This window comes from Pygocentrus nattereri, chromosome 4, assembly GCF_015220715.1.
Source record: "Pygocentrus nattereri isolate fPygNat1 chromosome 4, fPygNat1.pri, whole genome shotgun sequence".
Lineage (NCBI taxonomy): Eukaryota > Metazoa > Chordata > Actinopteri > Characiformes > Serrasalmidae > Pygocentrus > Pygocentrus nattereri.
The window spans coordinates 13,147,875-13,167,468 of record NC_051214.1 but is presented as its reverse complement, the minus strand read 5'-3'; the positions used below and the strand labels follow the sequence as shown (position 1 = coordinate 13,167,468).

Below are 19,594 nucleotides of genomic sequence, written 5' to 3'. Positions count from 1 at the left end.
AATATCAGTAAATACCCTTCTCTGATCAACTGTTATGCTATGTTTACATGGTGGTGGTAGGCAGTTCATGACAAACTGGATATTCCATTTTTTTTTTCCAATGGAGTCACAGCAGAAAACAAAAAATCTGAAAAATAACACTTCACTTAGACATCCCACTGAAGATGCTTTATATATTCAACTAAATATCCATTCCATCTAATACCAACCACCATTTCCACTATCGTAACCCTGGACTTGACTGTAACCCTAAACAAAATAACACAAAAACAAAAAAGCTGTTTTCCCTCACCACCTCATTTGTGTAACGGCACACTACAGGCCTGCCAGAGGAAAAACATGCTTTCTGGTAGGAAACTTGGTCAGGAGCTAACTTCATTCTCAGTATGATTTGTTAGTTGTTGGTTTGGTAGCTGTCGCTATGGTGTATTTGGGTATAGTTTTGTAGGCATGGTTTGATTTTGCTATGTTTGTTGGGGTGGTTTGGTAGGTTTTGGAGTGGTGTGGTAGCTTTTTTTGGCTATGGGTTTAATAATTCACATGTTCACAGGCCATAATTGCTCGTTTTTAGAATAACAACACATCTAAAACATGTGAAGTAGCCTGAAAGACATGGTTTAATGTCTTTTATATATTTAATAACTCATGTAATTTTGTGTTATCACAACACAAAAATCTTTTAAGCATCCATCATGTTTTGTGAAGGAGCGATTCTATGCGTGGAAGGCTGCTATACTTCATCTGTAGCTTTACCAGTTTAACAATCACAAAAACAGGTAGCTGCTACAGAATGTTCTAAAGCCAGACAACATATCAGGGCTGATCTATGGTGTAATGAAAAGTGGTTAATTAAAAACGGGTTGCATTTTGTGCATCCTAAACACACGGGCAGCGTGTTTTCGCATACTTAAATGGTCTGACTTGACTGATGTATGAAAACTATCAGAGACTGACAACACTATTGGCAACTGGCTGAAGCCAATCCCAAACCTGCCTGAAACTTGATATTTTGTCTGGTCCTGTTGGGTTGGAGAGTCTGGTAGCAAACCTCTAAAAGTGAGAGAGAGACATACCTCCTGGCTGTTTCTGAGTGACAGGGGGAAGGGGTGGTGCAGCGTCTCTAGATGGTCGAGGGACAGCTGCAGGTGGGCGAGTGCGTGGCTGAAGTTGGAGGTAGAGCTTTCACTTTGCAGTGTTCTATCGTCCCCGCCCCGTTTCTTGCTCTTCTCGCTGATGCCCTTAAGAGCCTTCAGAGCTCGTCTAGTGATCTCTGTCCTGGTCTCAACTGACAACTACACACACACACACACACACACACACAACACACACAAGAAAACACAAAGAGAAAAGCAATGTATTAGACACTGAACTAACTATGGAGGACTATTGCAAGGTATGCACAAAATACTATTATTGTAACATTGCTATCACTATGTTTCGATTACAATACAAACTTACAGGCACATTAAAATGTTCATACATACATACATATACATTATATATATATATATATATATATATATATATATATATATATATATATATATATATATATATATATAATAGTGATTTTATGGATTGTCGTTTGTTTGTTTAACCATTTTCAAACCTCTCCTCGTGACAGCCTGGTATTACATTTAGTTAAAGAGCAACTCCTGCTTTGGCCAATCAGTGCTTCATTAAACTGTGCTCATGATGACTCAACACTCAGCCATTAACGTTTAAATAGCTGGCAACACAAGTGAGTACACCTCACAGTGAACCTGTCCAAATTGAGCTCAAAGTGTGACCACCATTATTATCTAGCACTGCTTTAGCCCTCTTGGGCAAGGAATTCACCAGATTTGCACAGGTTGCTACTGGAATCCTTCCACTACTCTGTGATGACATCACAGAGCTGGTGGATGTTAGACACTTTGCGCTCCTCGTCCTATCACTTGAGGATGCCCCACAGGTGTTTAGGTGTGGAGACATACTTGGCTAGTCAATCACCTTCACCTCCAGCAAGGCAGATGTCATCTTGGAGGTGTATTTGGGGTCATTATCGAATTGGAAAACTGCCATGCGGTGTTTAGTTTCCGAAGGGAGGATATCATGCTTTGCTTCAGAATATCACAGTACATGTTGAAATTCACATTTCCCTCAATGAACCACAGCTCCCCAGTGCCAGCAGCACTCATGCAGCTCCAGATCATGATGCTAGCACCACCATGCTTGACTGTAGGTAAGACAAATTTGTTTTGGTACTCCTCACCAGGGTGCCACCACACATACTGGATACCATCTGAGCCAAACAAGTTTATCTTGGTCCCATCGGACCACAGGACATGGTTCCAGTATTCCATATTCTTGGACTGCTTGTCTTCAGCAAACTGTTTCTGAGCTTTCTTGTGCGTCAACTTCAGAAGAGGCTTCCTTCTGGGACGACGGCCATGAAGATTGAGTTGAATTGTGTGGCGTATGGTCTGAGCACTGATAGGCTGACCTCCCACTTTTTTAACCTCTGCAGCAATGCTGGCAGCACTCATGCATCTGTTTTTTGAAGCCAACGTCTGGATATGACACTCAACTCAACTTCTTTGGTCGACCCTGGCAAAGCCTGTTCTGAGCGGAACCCGTCCTGGAAAACCGCGATATGACCTTGGCCACTGAGCTATAGCTCAGTTTCAGGGTGTTAGCAATCTTTTTTTTTGTGGAGAGCAACAATTCTATTTCTCACATCCTCAGAGAGTTCTTTGCCATGAGGTGCTATGCTGAATATCCAGTGGCAGGTATGAGAGAATTGTACCCAAAACACCAAATTTAACAGCCCAGATTGTGATTTGTAGTTATTTGTTTAATACTATTATTAATATCCTACTACTGCAGTTATTTATTTTGTTTTCTGAGTCATGTTCTGTTGTTTTATTAACTTCTAATTTCCCAAGCACTTCGGTTAAATCCATTGTCTTAAATGTGTGCTATAAATGAATATGACTTCTGTACCTCAATTCATCAAAACACCCAGAGAATCTCTTATCTCGATTTATGATTGGCCATAATACTCAATAAAATGCATTGTAGCCCTATGATATTAGTATAATATCAAATGCGGTATCCAGACATTCCTTTAGAGAATTAAGTTACTTTAAAGCAACCCTCCAGCCAGCCTAATGCTGCATTTACATGTTGTACAAACTGGATGTTACACTCTTTTCACTGGAGCCACATTCCATCAATAGTCACTTTTTGCCATCAGCTGCAACAGTGAAAAATAAAATAGATGCTGATTTTGTTTTGGAGCCAAGGACACCAAATGTCTTGTTGATTTCCAGATGAACCCAGTATTATACAACACAGATTAAAGAGTACAGAGTGTCATCCTGCCTTTCTCCACCTAAAATATTCAACACTGCTAAACCTTTCCTCGGATAGTAATTTTTTTCCATCTGTAATCCTGTCACCAAGCCAACATTTGCGTGGCTTTATAAGGCATGGAACTGCATATATTTCCAACACATACATGTGACGGCAGCATAAGAAAACCACCCATCTCCTGATGACATATCTGGAAGGTATAAATTGCTTTGGGGTGGATTTGTAGGGAAATTTCTAGTTTATGAGGAGCAATGTTAGCTGGTAGCTTGCTTCTCCATTTGCCAGCTAGTGAAAATAAATCAAGATTGCTAAAAATCCACCCACAAGTGGTTTCCTGGTCTGACTGGAGTATACTCTAGAGAGATGGAGTCCTATGGGATGAATTGGAATGGTATTTATGATTCAGACCTGATCATCCACCCCACTAATGCTCTGAATGCTATCAAATCTTCACAGCAATGTTTCAACATCTAGCCTTTCCAGAAGAGTAAAGGCTGGTACTGCAAACTCAAAGGGGGAACAAATTCCCTCTTAATACTGAAGAGTTCTAGTCACCAATATGGACATTTAATTTTGTCTAAGGATTACTGCTTTAGCTAAACATCTTTGCTTGGTGGTTTATGCAAAACAGTCGGTACTGAATGTAAGCACATATGAATATAGAATATATCATCATGCTGTATATGCACTGACAGAAATGCTTTCATGGGCTTTCATCATCCTGCATGCTGTATCTCGCTATGTTCCCAGAGCCAGAGCTTTCTATTAGTGCACAATACAAACACAAACAGCTGTGCAGGGGTGATCCTGCTCAGGAAAGCACCACACAGTGCATAAACCACTGACATCTGCCATGCCCTGCTATAGCTGCTTTGTGGGAGTGCTGTGAATAAAGACAAACGTGTAGGCTTGTGTGTGACTGTGTGTGTGTGTGTGTGTGTGTGTGTGTGTGTGTGTGTGTGTGCGCGCGCACACATGTGTGTGTCTCAAAGATGCTGTTTGTGAGTAAGAAAGAGCAGTTCTTTGAAGTAAAAGATGGCTCGGAGATGCACGCAGGGATATAGAGTTTAATAGGTTCCCGCTGGGATGGATCAATAAGCTCAGGTTAAAAGGAGGGACGAGAGAGAGAGAGCAGGAACAGATCTCCATATTACTTCAAGAAGTACATTTAGATTGTAGAAAAATATTAAGATGACTGCAAAAAATCTGATTTAGCCAATAATTCATCCAACAGGTTTACATGCGTTCTTTGCGTAATGCAATCAATGAGATGTAAACAAACTTCCTCAGAGTGGTTTAATGTGACGTGGTCGCACTGTAGAGAAACTTATCAAGCTTTCTTTACAAAGGTGGTGATGGGAACCAGGGGTCGCAATGTCTACAACACAATATAGTCATTTTATTTACTATCCAAAATGACAGTGATGTAATAAAGTTAATTTGCAATAAAATCTGATTCTGTTTTGCCCTATAACACCTCCCCTCCTGATTCATCTGTGATGTAATTTTAAGAGATGACGTCTGGTTCCTATTTCCACCATTCTGAACAGTTTTGACTTGTTGGAGACTGTGGCTCTGTCTAAAAGACAGGAGGCTGAGCTGGAGGTGGCGGAGATGAAGATGCTGAGATTTTCATTGGAAGTGACAAGGCTGGACCAGATTAGAAATGAGCAGATCAGAGGGACAGTGAAGGTGGAGCAGTTTGGAGATAAAGCCAGAGAGGCCAGGTTGAGATGGTTTGGACATGTGTTGAGGAGGAATAGTGGATATATTGGTCAAAGAATGTTGGAGATGGAGCTGCCAGGTAGAAGGAGAAGAGGCAGACCTCAGAGAAGGTTTATGGATGTAGTGAAGGTGGACATGGAGATGGTTGTTGTAAAAGTAGAGGAGGCGATGGATAGGGAAAGATGGAGGCAGATGATCCACTGTGGCGACCCCTAAAGGGAGCAGCCAAAAGAAGAAGAAGAAGAAGAAGAAGAAGAAGAAGAAGAAAGAAGGTTTCTGTAGAATGGTGCATCACATCAAACCACTCTGAAAAACTAAAAATTCCATTTCCACATGAGTCAGTCTGTATTTGGATTTCTTTCTAAACGCATCATTTTATGTAGAGTTTTGTTGTGTTGTTTATCCCATTTTTAGTCATTTCCATTTCCAACTGTTAGCTACATCGCAGTCACCCAGTGCTACTGAAGGCTAATAAATGCTCCCTTCAAGACCTAAAAAGCACCACTGCAGCACCACACATTATTATTGGACAGCTCAATGCACTTGAAGGAGAACTCTAACTGCTAACTCTGCAACAGCAGTTAACAAACAGCACTGCTAAGCCAAGTATTCGGTTTACAGAACCACTTGAATGTGGTAACTGCTGAAACCAGTTCATGCTGAAACAGTGCAGTATGCAAAAAAGCTTGCGTCCAAAGACCACTCAATCAGAATTGATACAACTGAATCTCAGCTGACCTCAGAGCAGCTGTGGCTTGCCCACAGACTAAACTGCCCATAATGTTTATCTCTTCAGAGACCCGATGTTACCCAGAGTGACTTTGATTTCTTGTTATGAACGAACTGACAGACTCTAGATGACTCTTGCTGTCTTCAAACGTAGACTGAAGACTCATCTCTTTACACACTTAAATGAGCACTGAACTATATGCTGCACTTATATATATTTTATTGTATTGCACTGTGTATTGTAGTTTATTGTATTGTATTGTAATTTTATTGCATTGAATGGCACAGAGTTCTGTGTTCAACTCTTCCTTTTTCTCTCGGTGTCTGCAGTGACATTTTGTTTCTAGCAGTATCTGAGCTCAGGACTCTTTTCTCTAACCTTTTGGTAACTAGCAAAGATACTTTCTCTAGATTGACAAAGCACTTCTTGTAAGTCGCTCTGGATAAGAGCATCTGCTAAATGCTGTAAATGTAAATGACTAGAGGATGAACTAATTAAAAAACAAAAAACAAAAAAAAACCACTGCAAAATGATAAACATAAAACACTTCAGAGTTTCCCAAAGGCATTTAAAGCTGAATTCCAGAGCGACAATGGAGAGCACCTTGTGGATGTGCCTTTAGAACTCCCACCTAGCAGTCTGAAGCTTCTCCAGGGGGCTATTAGCATACAAGTCACTTTGGTGTTCGTCATTTAGAGAAGAAACAGCCATAAACCTCAGCAGGATATAGTGAACAAAAGGGTTAGCTACAGCTTGCAAAAAGAAAGGTACAAACGCTTATTACCAAGAGAGATCAGTATAATTTGTCATTTCCATCAAAGAATTTAATTAAACCAATTAATGTTAAAAATGTATTGAAGCTAATTACCATATAGAAGTCTTTTAAATGATTTAATTGGAAATTTTGATACTTAACTGCAGGCCTATATTTTAAATATTTATTTTTAATTTTAAACAATAAACATAAGCCTAGGCATTTTCTCTTTCTGATGAAAACTGAACGTGGCACTTTCTATCACTTTACCAAATTTCAGTACATCCTTTGAACAAATGAATGGGAAATGTACACAAATTCAGCAAAAAACAAAAATTCTCCCTTTTGCAGTGTTACTCACATGGCTGGCCGCTTCAGGGGAGAAAGTAATAGCATCCAGGAAGTTGACAGCATCAAAAGGCAGCAGCCTGTCGAAGTATTTGGCACAGGTGTCATAAGCATGGAGGAATTCCTGGTCTGTTTGGGGGGATCTCTTGAGGACGTGCGCGTCCCCCTCCCAGAAAAGCTTGTGTAGCCAAGTAGAGTGGACAGCACTCGGTGTTAGGGCCTGACCGCCTTTCAGAGGAATCCGAGCAGCCAGTTTGGAGATGGAAAGGACGTTCTGGCTGGTCAGCACCGGCTCCAGCGCATTCAGAGGGTCTGAGTCTTCGTTTGTTAGTTTCTTATAGTTCAGCCCTATGGAGACAAAGTTATAAAGTGACATATCAAATTTAACAACCACTGATCAGTTTACGATCATAGGACCATCACTGATCAGATATAATTTGGGTTGTGGACCATTGTCACACTGACACACCTAGATTTCTTTGTCATGTGCATCTAAAATGGCTAAAGGAGATGTGAGACCTGCTAGACCACCACAACTGTCACCATCAGTAAACAGCACACAAAGCTTTCATCTTTGAGAGATGTACTTATGAAACACAGAAGCTGACGATGTTCTCAAGGCCCAGTCCTCAACATTACTTAACATGTTTGGGGTTACTTAGATGTGAGAGACAGAAAAACCAACTTCTAAGACTGAACTTTGGAAGTGTGGAAAAATATCCCGACACATTTCTCTGAAAAACTGAAAACAAGTCACTGAATACTGGAAATGATGAGATCATATTTAGGCCCAATGCCATTTCACCCCTTGCCCCTACCACTTAGCCCTTAGCCCCATTTTGCATGCTCATGTCTAGGGGTAGGGTGTCCCGTTTTTTTGTTGAGATAGAAAGGTAAGGTGAAGTGTTAGGGCTACATGGCCCTCCAAATGTTATGAGACAGAAAAAAAAGACAAGATGGCTGTACAAGTGACCAAAAAAACCCACAAATGTATCTTCTCTGTTAAAAAAAAAAAAAAAACATTTTATTACCTTACTTTATTTGTTGTTTCAATGCACCATGGTCCTTCTCTTCATAACAAGCATACAAAAATCTAATAATACGCTAATATCCCAGTAGCTAGCTTGCTAAACGTCCATTCTTTCTTAAATAGTACAGCTGTTCTGATGCTTGATGTGCCAGAATATAACAGCTGCTCCATTTAAGGTGGAACTGGAAAATTTGAACAACAAGCTGGCAAACAGCTGAATTCAGCTTCATTCCACTAAAGAATTAGCGGTGGGCGATTATAAATAATGGTCTTATATCCCCTCTTTGAAAGCATATGCTGCCCTAAATGCAACTAAAGCCCAGCAGTGAGGATGCTGAAGTTTACCCTCCTCTGCATCATTGCAGACTGGCAGGGTAGCCTACAGAGCAGAGCTAGTAGCCTGTTAATGAAGTCATGCTCTTTTTATTTGAGGGTTATCCCACTTCGAAGGGGAAGATTTCAACCACTACTCATTGTAACTCAGTTCCAATGGGCAAGGTGACACTCAAAAAAAGGGGTAGAGGTAAAAATAAGAACTGGCAATGGACCTTAGTTATTGAGGCTTCTTTGAGTAATTTCCTATTATATATGTTTTCTGCTGTTAACAACCCTTATTGGCTGTTTTGACTAGAAACAAAATAAATGAAGGGTCTTCTGTACTACTGTACAACAAGAAACTTAGACAATAACACCACTTCAGAGCTGACTGGCGTGTGTAGTCTTGGCATCACAGCAAACCGATGTGCACACACTCATTTGGGTTTTAAATATTTCATCATTAACTTTAGAGAATAAGTCTCCATCACAGCAGGGAACTGCACAACAACAAACACAGACATAGACGAGCCATGACATCTATACGAGTGTGTGTTGCATGTGAGAATGTATCTAGGGCATAAAGGTGCATTTAGAACTGCTGTGAGTGCGAGAGAGAGCTGTGTACGTGTGAGATAGACAGTATCTGCTCTGAGTGCTAAAATGTTTGCCCTCTCAAAACTAGAGAGGGCAAATAAACAGCCTGACATTCCTGCTTTCTCACTCCTCAGGAAACAAGCAAAACTTCATGAAAGAAACGTTTCTAAAGCTGCAGCCTAAAGCTGTATATTCTTTCTGTAACCACTATGTCAGCTGAGCTGGTAGCATAACGCACGTGGTAAGACCAAGGCTAACGGGTCAAACACATTCTTTAGATCACATCCATGAATTTGCACATGCTTCAGGAAGCATAACAGTGACGCGTTCCAGGAGAGTCTGGACTATCACTGCCCGTCTTTTCAATTAAGCACAGCATGAACCAGCTTAACCAGGATAAAGCAGAATTTCAGTACTATTTACTATGTACTAGGCACCTAAATAAATTGTTTTAAAAGAATTTCTCTCAACAGTTAGTGTTTTTTTACTTGTAGAAACACCATATGTCACTAGAATAAATGCTAATAATATAAATTAAATAATGAAAAAAAGTCATTGAGATCGTGTAAGCTAGTCTGAAGAACACCGGTTTGGCTTTAGACATCTCTGGACACCCCTAGCCACCACTTTTATTTCCATCACCAGCACACCTAATTTATATAATGAAGTGTTTATTAGCCAAGCAGGTGTTGGACGATATTTTTAAACCCAAGGCATTAGGAGATAGTAATAACAAATAATACTGTATATATATACATACACACACACACACACACACACACACACACACATATACATATATATATATATATATATATATATATATATATATATATATATATATATATATATATATATATATATATATATATATATATATGTATATATATATATATATATATATATATATATGAAACCATCACTTATAGGGCTCTTTCTATTGGAGGTGACTGTCCCAAACCTTAACCCCTAAATTTCCACTTGTGAAAATATTTATTTATTTATTCATTCATTCATTCATTCATTTTAATTCCAGAGAGGCTTGCAGAGACCACAACATGCACCTAAACAATATTGAACTCAAACCTGAACTAGCACATAACCAAAAATGGTGCGGTTTGAGGATCAACTGGCAGAAGAGCTGCGGCATTAACATTTACATTATCTACCTTTAATATGTTATAAAAACAGTTAAGTTTTATTTTCTGAAAATGCAACACCTCTCTCTACAGTTAATCTAGATTCTTATTTAGTTGGTTTGGATTATGACTCCTATCGTACATTTTCACACTACCCCTTGTTTTTGAGTGTTATCTTGGAACTGAGTTATAAGGGGTGGCTAAACTTGTCTCTATGAAATGAACCCTTCTCATTAACAGGCTAGTAGCACTGCTCTATAGGGGACCCGGCCTGTCTTCAGTGATAGTAGAGGAGGGAAAAGTTCAGCAACCTCTCTGCTGGGCTTTAGTTACATTTATGGGATCATATGTTTTCAAAGAGGGGGTATAAGACAATAATTTACTATCGCCTTATCGTCCACAGCTAATTCTTTGGTGATATGAAGGTGAATTCAGCTATTCACCAGCTTCTTGTTTGAAATTTCCCATTCCACCTTAAATGCAGCAACAGTTACATCTGGCACTTCAAGCGTCAGACCTGCTGGACTATTTAAGGTGGAATGAACACTTTAGCTAGCTAGCAAGCTACCGAGGTATTAGCATACCATTAGCGATTTTTTACACTTTTTATGAAGAAGAGGACCATGATGCATTGAAACAACATGACACTAAGATAACAGCATGGTTTTCGTTTTTTTTTTTTTAGAAAAGAAAAAGCTTATATTTATGTTTCTTTGGTCGCTCGGTGCAGCCATCATCTCATAACGCTTTGTTTGGAGTGTGTCTCTGAAAAACCTCCGTTTGGAGGGCCATGTAGCCCTAACACTTTCACCCTACCCCCTATCTCAACCAAAATTGAGATCCCTAACCCTAGACGAGAACGCACCAAACTGAGGGCTAAGGGCTAATGGTAAGGGCAAGGGGTGAAATGGGATTGGGCCTAAATCAACAGCAAGTTTCCAATCTGTTTGGCTAACATTTACAATACTGGTAAAGGTTATTTTCATCTAACTGTAAGAGAAAATGAAAAAAAATCAATCAAAACATGCGGTCAGGTTTGTATGGCACTCTTACTACAGAGTGACAGAACCCAGAGTTCTTTAACACAATTCCATTGATTTTTCAAAATTACTGCACAATTCAGTCCCTAACAGAGATGTAAAAAAGTCAGTCAGTGTAGTTTGATGTGAAATATTTCAGCATACAGAAACCTGCCGACCAATTTCTTTACAGTGGGGGTGACAGGAACCAGGGGTGGTGTGGGTCTATAACACAAATTTAGCCATTATAATTACTATCCAAAATAACCAGGTGAAGCCACATGTGTCTTCTGAGTTTTTATATGTGATGTTGATAATGATATAATAGATCTAAATAAAAATAAATAAATAAACAAAAACTTGGGGAGACTATGTAGCCTTACAATGCCTTGTATGTACCACTCCATCATGAATGGCTTTTAAAAGATTCAGTTTAAGCCAAACTCTTATCCATACACCATCATGAAACAACGTCTCAGGCATCAGACAGCACATACATACAGAATTATTTCATGTAATAATTTATGTGGGGGAGGTTTTAAACTCTTCAGACATCTGCTTCCTATCATCACTACTGTGAACAATTCTAACTAGTTAAGTTTCTGTAGAACACAGTATTTCATATCAAACCACTCTGAATGCCACCCATCCATCCATTTTCCAAGCCACGTCTCCGTCAGGGTCGCGGGGGGTGCTGGAGCCTATCCCAGGATAGGTGGAAGGCAGGATACACCCTGGACAGGTCGCCAGTAAGGGGGCAGACAGACAGATACAGACAGTCACTCACTCACTCACACCCAGGGGCAATTTAGCATATCCCATTGGCCTGGCTTTGGTCTTTGGACTGTGGGAGGAAACCAGAGAAACCCATGCAGACAAGGGTGACCCCACACAGAGAGGACCCCGGTCACCCGGCCGGGGAATCGAACCCAGGCCCTCCTCACTGTGAGGCGCTACCCACCGCACCACCGTGCAGCCACTCTGAATGACTTTGTTTATATTCTACCAACTGCTGAATTATGCAGACGCTTGACATATTTGGAAAATATCATGACATTAAACTTCAACACCACCAATCTGAAATGCCATCTTCCTTAAAAAGAGTGGCGTTTTCTTCTGTGTTGCAAACATGCCAGTAATGCAACTTGACTAGCAGCGTTTTAATCACTATAATCATTATAAGTTTTCTGAAAACAGCGAAGCGAGGGAATCTATTAAACATGAAACCAAACCTCAATAGTCTCATTAGATATATTCACACATGCCTTGATTAGTTTGCTCTCCACATCCAGCAGCCAAGCGCATGACCTTTTTTATCACCTTTAAATTGTCACTGATGTAAAAGCCCCGGCGCTGATATGTGGAAAACTGGCTGTATATCCTGTGTGAAGTATAAAACAACCTTCTTTGATTCCGTAACTGCTGCCAGTGTAAGTCATGCAACACAGAAAGCAGTGGCTAATTTGTTTTTTGGAACATGAAGGAAACCAGCTATTAAAAATGCTGGGCCTTTTGCTGCCCTGCCACGACTTTGAGCAACGGATGTTAAATGAGCTTCCGCTGCAGAAACCCATTTATTCCAGACAGGAATGTAATGTGGATCAACAGTTAAATGGCAGGTATTAGCTAATGTTCTACTTCTGGACGGTTTATCAAAGTTGTTTTCTAGCCTTTGAGTTCAGAAATGCCTAATTCACTTGGGAACAGAGGGTTCTGCTGTGATTTACAATAAGACACCAAATAAAGTGATAAGATCCCCTGCTAAGGACATTTACAATGTATATATATGGCATATGTTGAGAACACTGCAATGCGTGAGAGAATTATACCACGGCTAATAAAGAATTAAAGCTAGTTAGGCCCAGTTAGCGCAGTATCATTTGCATAATGCTAATTGGTCCCTAATAGCTTCTATTTGTCTTTGTCAAAGTGAGCATTTTAGGGGAAATATTCCTTCAAGATTTCCCCTACATGCTCAAACTAAACATCGCCTTACTTGCCTGAATGCCTCACTCTATACGCAGTGCGTAATTTTTAAATTATGACGCTCTAGATCACTGAGTTGTGACAGATCTGGCAGGTCGATACTGGATTAACTTGGAAGCCAAAGAATGTAATAAACACAGGCGCAGCTCAGTAGGAGGTTTCTTGATAACGCTGGGTCTTAGGCTGGCTTTACAATGCGAAACTTACATGCAGGTTTATTTGCTTGAAACTCACACGAAACTAAATTCGGCTTGAGCTGCATCGTGAACAAGTTTCAAGCAACAGCCCATTAAAAAGATGACAATGAACTGTGTGCTCATCCTACACATCATTTAGATTGATTTCATAGGATTAATAGACAAGAGAATTAACAGGAGATTCAACTGGATGGTTGGAAAAGAGAACCCCCGATTGACTGCTGACTTGTCTAGCCAGCTAACACTAATAGCTTTTTGATAGCATGCTGATCGTGATCTACATGCATGGATTCATATTCCTCACCTCTTGATGACTCCTGAGTTGCATTTTGTGATGAATTTATAGTTCTTATAAGACAGGATGAGTGGAGCATCATGTACAGCTGTCAAGCTGCACAGAAATTATGTTGTACGCAACTCACAACTAGTTGCAACTAGTTGCATGTAAGTTTCACCATGCAGAACCAGCCTTAGGATTAATGACTCTTAATGAGGTGTTTTGTATGTGGATTTTACATATGCACTAAATACACAGATTCCTAAGTAGCACAACATTGCTGCTTGCTGCATGAGTAGATGCTAATTAATGCCACAAGACAGCCATTTTGCCCAGCATTCTTAATCTCTTATGAGGACTGAACAATTACATCAGTAATCAATTGATTGCTGAGTACTTCTTTTTTAAGAAGTTTAACTGGTAACACTATTTAAAAACTACTTACATAAAGACATCTTAACATATACATAAGCATTGAATAATGAATGTATTGATATCACTTATTTAAAGCAATATTTGAATCTTTATGAACAGCTTATGCTAATTATTACAAAATCTCATAAGATGATGTAAATAACACTATTGACGGTTCTGCATTTAGCATAAGCTGGTCATAAATACACAAATCTTGCTTCATAAATATGTTGTTCAGTGCTTATGCATGTGTTGTGCAGTCCCTTTGTAGATAGCCTTCAAAAAAAAGTGTTACCTTTTAACCAACATCTTTCCCCACAGGCCTTATTTTGAATTCACGGCTTAAACAATGTGAACTAAACTCGTGTTCGTAGAGGCACGATGTGAAGTAATGCTACAACCTCATGACTAGATACTTTTTAGTCAAATTTGTGTTCTTAGACCTGTCCGATTGTAATAAACTGAGCTGACAGAAATGATCAGACACAACTGTTCACTTTCACAATTCTATGTTTACATCGTAAATAAACACAATGGCAAAAGTTCTGACTTCTCACTTGGTTCTTTAACAGTGAGCAGTGAGGAACAACATTGACGGCTCAGGTTTTTGTCCTTATATTAATAATTATAATGTGCAGATAATTACAGACTTTGAACTTGATCTCCAAACAACAGGGTGGGGGTCCAAATATGAGCCTATTTTAAATATGTCACAACAAAAGTTCAACCACTGAAGTTGAACACAAATTTCTATGGTTAAAATAACAATGTTTTGTTATAAGAGAAATATTGAAAAATAAGAGACAATTAAACTAAAACTTCAAAGATTCTAGATAGCTCCAACCCCAATGCTATAATATATGTATTATTAAATTATTAAAACTTATTACATTTTTATCAAAACTGACTGTGTGATGTGTTTTACTTATAGAAGTGTAATCATGGAGAAATAACAATCACATCAATCAGTAAAGCATTGTTTAATTAAAACTACTTGAGAAAATTACATTGGCCGATATCTGTAATTTGAATTTTTGCCCCTTATGATTACAATATAATATAATTACTAATTACAACATACATGCATTAATAAATGAAAGAGGTGCATGAGCCACCAAAATCTGCACGTATACGCCTATAAGGATGGTTCTCAATAGCCTGAAATGAGTCTATAAGCTTCTTGGAGCTCATTTGATCCTACAGGGTAAAAAAAAAAGACTCAATCTGACTGGATTAATCAGCACTTAAGAAGGAAGCATCCCCTCTTGGATACAACCCCATCTTGAAACTGGGCAAAACTAACTCCCCATCCGCCCAAGGGTCATTTTCTCCTCCGTACTGCGTGGTGCAGCTGCTACAGTTGCTTTAGGTACAAACGCTCAGTTTGTAATTAACACATGAGCCCCAGTCCCGTCTCACTCGAGAGGGAGAAGAATGTAACTAATTAGCCAGTTCAGTCCTTATCGCTACACCCGCTCTCCATCTCCGCTGTCTCACTTTCAGTTTCCTCTCTCTCTCTGTCTCTCTCTCTCTGTTTTTTACATCGCAAAAGAACAACAATCATGCCAGTGCAGACTAATTAAGCTTCTTTTATTATCGCTTTTAATTTGCGCCTTCTTTTCACGAAAACGCTGCCAGTGAAGAGAAGCGTGTGATTACAAGATCAACCTGTGGTCATGGTTAAGACCGACTTGTTTGTGTAAGCAAGTGCCGAAGTGCTGGTAGGTTCCTTCGCCTCTCAAGGTGACGTTTATTAAGAATGCACTTTTCTTTCTTTAGCTACATGGATACAGAGCAACCAAGCAACCAGAAGGTACGGGGATTTAAAAACTTTCTAGAACGTATAGCTGAAATGGCTGCAGAGTTGGTGCAAGCATGATATGAATGAAAAGCAAAGCCCTTGGCACTGATGCAGTAAAAGCCTGCTTTCAATGCCACTTTAAAACACTGAGGACCTGATGTACTACGCCTTTTGTGGCAGTTTCAGGAGCACATCGGTCACATTTTGTCTGCATGTTACATACAAAACTGGCCTAAATGTGCAGTTTAAGAAAATCTGCATGTGCCTTTGGCAAAGGGACTGCATAAAAATGGGTGCAGATATTGAAAGTGTGGCTGATTACATACAGCAGCCAGTTTAGCTTGAAATACATTTGCAAAGGGTATCAACGATGTGTTGTGGGTTATAATGAAATGTGAAATTCAGAATCCGATTTGATAGATGGTGCCTCTATATGATACAGAGAAAAAAAGGAGTGGCTGCACATGTACCTTACATTAATACATTAATGGGAGCCCTTACTATGAATCTTGTATTCCTAATGCATAAGTTATGGATAAGATGTTATATGGCATAGGCAACCCCTTATAATACCTAGCACAAGCTTGTATAACTGCTTATAAGTAGTTGAACCTACAAGCCTAACACTTATACGAGTAAACAACTTTATAATGTCAGTTTTCATAATGAACTGTAAACACAAATGATACTATATTTTCTGTATCACAGCTGGCCCAGACATGCAAGAAAAAAACAGTTGTTGGATAATAATCACTCCCTTTCCCAACAGCTCAACAGCTATAGGAGACATGGGAAAAGACATGGGACATTACAATAAACTACGTACTACTGAAAACACAAATTACTAGGCTGTATGTTCTGTATTTCCAGTAAGATGTGAGAATTTTACTTAACACCTGTAAATGCATTATACGGTATTACAAAACTGAAATCTGAATTTCCTTAAAATGTAAATATAATAATAATAATAATAATAATAATAATAAATATAAATTATAATAATAATAAAAAAGTCTGTATCTGCAAAAATATCACAGACATTACTGCATTTTCTTTGCTTTTCAATCTTGTGATCTCCAGGCAACAGGGCCAAATCTTAGGCAACTACGTCACTGGAGAACCTAGTATCCCCATGTTTTAATACATCACATCACAAAGTCAAATTAGTGAATTTGAACAATCAAGGTTTAATTAATAAAAATATGTAAAAGGTATTCAAATCTAAACTTTCTACCCTGACAGTGACGTTACAGACATCAAAGACAAAGACATGTTTTTTCAACTAATTAACAGAAATATAGCCTCAAAGAATTCTGGGTAGCTCCTCTCTCAATACTACATTATTTATGTCGCTGCTGTCAGAACAAAATATTGTATCTCAAAACAATATCTGGTGTAAGTGTAAACAGCAAAAAACACACTGAATCTGACATTTTTGATTCCGATTTGAGACGCTTTCATTGGAAGAGACTTATTGCAACCACTCTGTTTCGAAGAGGTTTTGAACGAAACGGACAAACGCAGCCAGAGGATGCCGGCGAAGACGAAACGGAAAGCTCCAGGAGCATCTGCCGTTCGCTGGCCGCCATGATTGTTTATCTCATGCAGGTCGGTTTAGGAGCTGATCTGTTCAGACTGATGTCTCATACAGATCACACTTAAAAGATAATGTGAAAAGCCAAAAAAAAAATCTGATTTGGTGAGAATCAGATTTGGCCACTTTTACCTGATGTGTAAAAGTAGCCTTGGAAAGATAAGGTATTCTAGATGGGCATCATGTCCACAGGCCCAAGAAGGGCCACAGTCTCCCTCTCATATGGGGTGGAGTTATCTGAACCTACACCTATCATTACTTGATAAGATTATGAAAAGCACATTCCATCAGGTGAGTGCAAATTTTGTCTGTTACTGTACATACTATACTAGCAATGTCGGCAGTATGTTGGTTGCTCACCATTGGCCACGGCCTTCAACTTCTTAAGTAGTTTGACGTGCGTGTCGTGCGTCATGGTAGTCGGAGGGAGGTAGTCGTTGCAGGAGCAGTTCTCCAGCAGGGTGTAATAATACAGCAGCCGCTGCAGGTCCGTGCCCGCAATGCTCGGGTACACATACTTGCTCATGTGGTTGTAGAAGGCCTCAGGGTTCACCTTCAGAGTGTGGAACAGACCCAGAGAATCGGTCCGACTCTCTATATCCTTAGTGGAGAGGCTGAGGAACAGACAGTGAGAGAGAAGAGAAAGACAGAGTGCAGATGAAACTATGCATCATTTCTGATTTGCAGAATCTTCTGCCAGTGAACAGCTGATGGTTCTTCGGTGTTCTTTAAAGAATTCAACAGAAGCTCCTTCAATTCAAAGTATCATATGATCAGTGTACACAAAACTATGGTCCTAACATCCTAAACTAGTTGTGTGAAAATGACTCAAATTGACACCGATGAACTAGATCGGAGGTTAGCTGCTTATTTTTCAAACTTCAAACATATCTGATCTTAATAATAAGATTCTAGTTGAATAGTATGAAAAGCTACATTTGGTTCAACGTGCTTTTTTTGCGACATAGTGTCAACTTTTTACCCTCCAGAGTGTCTCCCATTTGAGCTGTTGTTGTCTGAACTTAGAGGGGTGTCATAACAGAATACTTTTCATGACTGTTTTCCAACCCTTTCTTATTATCCCTGAGAATTAAACAGGCTGGTTTTGCTACAGTGTTTTTCACTTCTCTTCAGATTTGCTGTGCCTCATTTAAAAGGCAGCCCAGTACAAAACATACAGAACAAACTGCATGGATTTAAATCCATATGAACACTGGAAATGATAAACTTCAGCCACTCATTCTGAGAATCAATGATAAATTTGTTTACTGACAGCCAGGAACAGCACAATGTTTAGTCATCTTACTCACATCTTCTACTGTAGTAAGTCCGATATATACTGTCTGATGTAACAGCACTCTGTATCACTTCTATGTGAATGGACAGGTTAAACTGTTGTAGGTTGAATGGGCTACCAAGGCAACATTTTCCAACCCTGGAAAATGAGTCAACAGTCCTACTGTACTACTGTACAGTCCACCTATCATCTTACACAGCAACTATGCATTATAATTCTCTGTATGTAAACATGTTCAGATGGACAGCTTAACAATGACCTCAATTTGCTGGATCAGATGTGATGAATTAGAGTTGACAGAGTTGACTTGGCATCAGATGCCCAGAAAAAAAAATACATCTGTGTTATTTCTCCAACCTCTTTCAGCTTCGCTTGTATTTAGGCATCATTTAGCCTCTCATCATTAATCTCCCATCCTCGCTGTGGATTCCGAGGGTGTCATGCTTATTTTTCCTGCGCATTGATTTCCATACTTTATTTTTGCTCTATTCTGACTGCCTCTGCACCTTTTTCCCCCTAATTGAATGCCTTTTCAGCAAAGATAAACAGCTTTCCGACGTTGCCGACACCGCCCGTCCCTGATTCTAATGCAGGGAAATGTTTTATAGAGTCAAGTTATCAATAAATTACAATGTGAACCTTTAAAGGCTGCCAAGTCCACTTCCTCAGCAAACATGCTGATATGTGTGTGTGCGCACTTGTGTCCACGTACAAGCGTGCGCGTGAGAAAGAGCCCAGACGATGATCTCTGCAGTTTGTTCAACTAAAAGTCAGAGAGCAGTAGTCCCAAAAAGGACACAGGCCAGACATGTTGGGTGATCTAATGGGCGCGTGTTGTGTATGTTAATCATGTTAAACAAGGTCACATGAGCCACGGATGGGCTGGGAACATTTGGACAGCGTCAAAAAAGCCCATCCAATGTCTAGAGAGACTAACCTCTGTGGGGGACAGTAACCTCTGTGGGCTTCTGTTCATGTTTAATGGATGTGACTTCACTAGCTGCAGGCGCACTG

The 19,594-nt window shown here is 39.6% G+C and overlaps 1 protein-coding gene across 1 annotated transcript in view; it reads right to left on the bottom strand.

Annotated features, from left to right (window-relative positions):
- nbas (NBAS subunit of NRZ tethering complex) overlaps positions 1–19,594 on the bottom strand; it is a 337,358-nt gene that overhangs the window by 108,533 nt on the left and 209,231 nt on the right. Inside the window, exons 43-45 of the mRNA XM_037537972.1 lie at positions 17,644–17,897; positions 6,928–7,262; positions 1,074–1,292 (exon numbers count right to left, since the gene is read on the bottom strand). Coding sequence (XP_037393869.1) covers positions 1,074–1,292; positions 6,928–7,262; positions 17,644–17,897 — 808 coding nt within the window. The remainder of the gene's footprint in view (positions 1–1,073; positions 1,293–6,927; positions 7,263–17,643; positions 17,898–19,594) is intronic.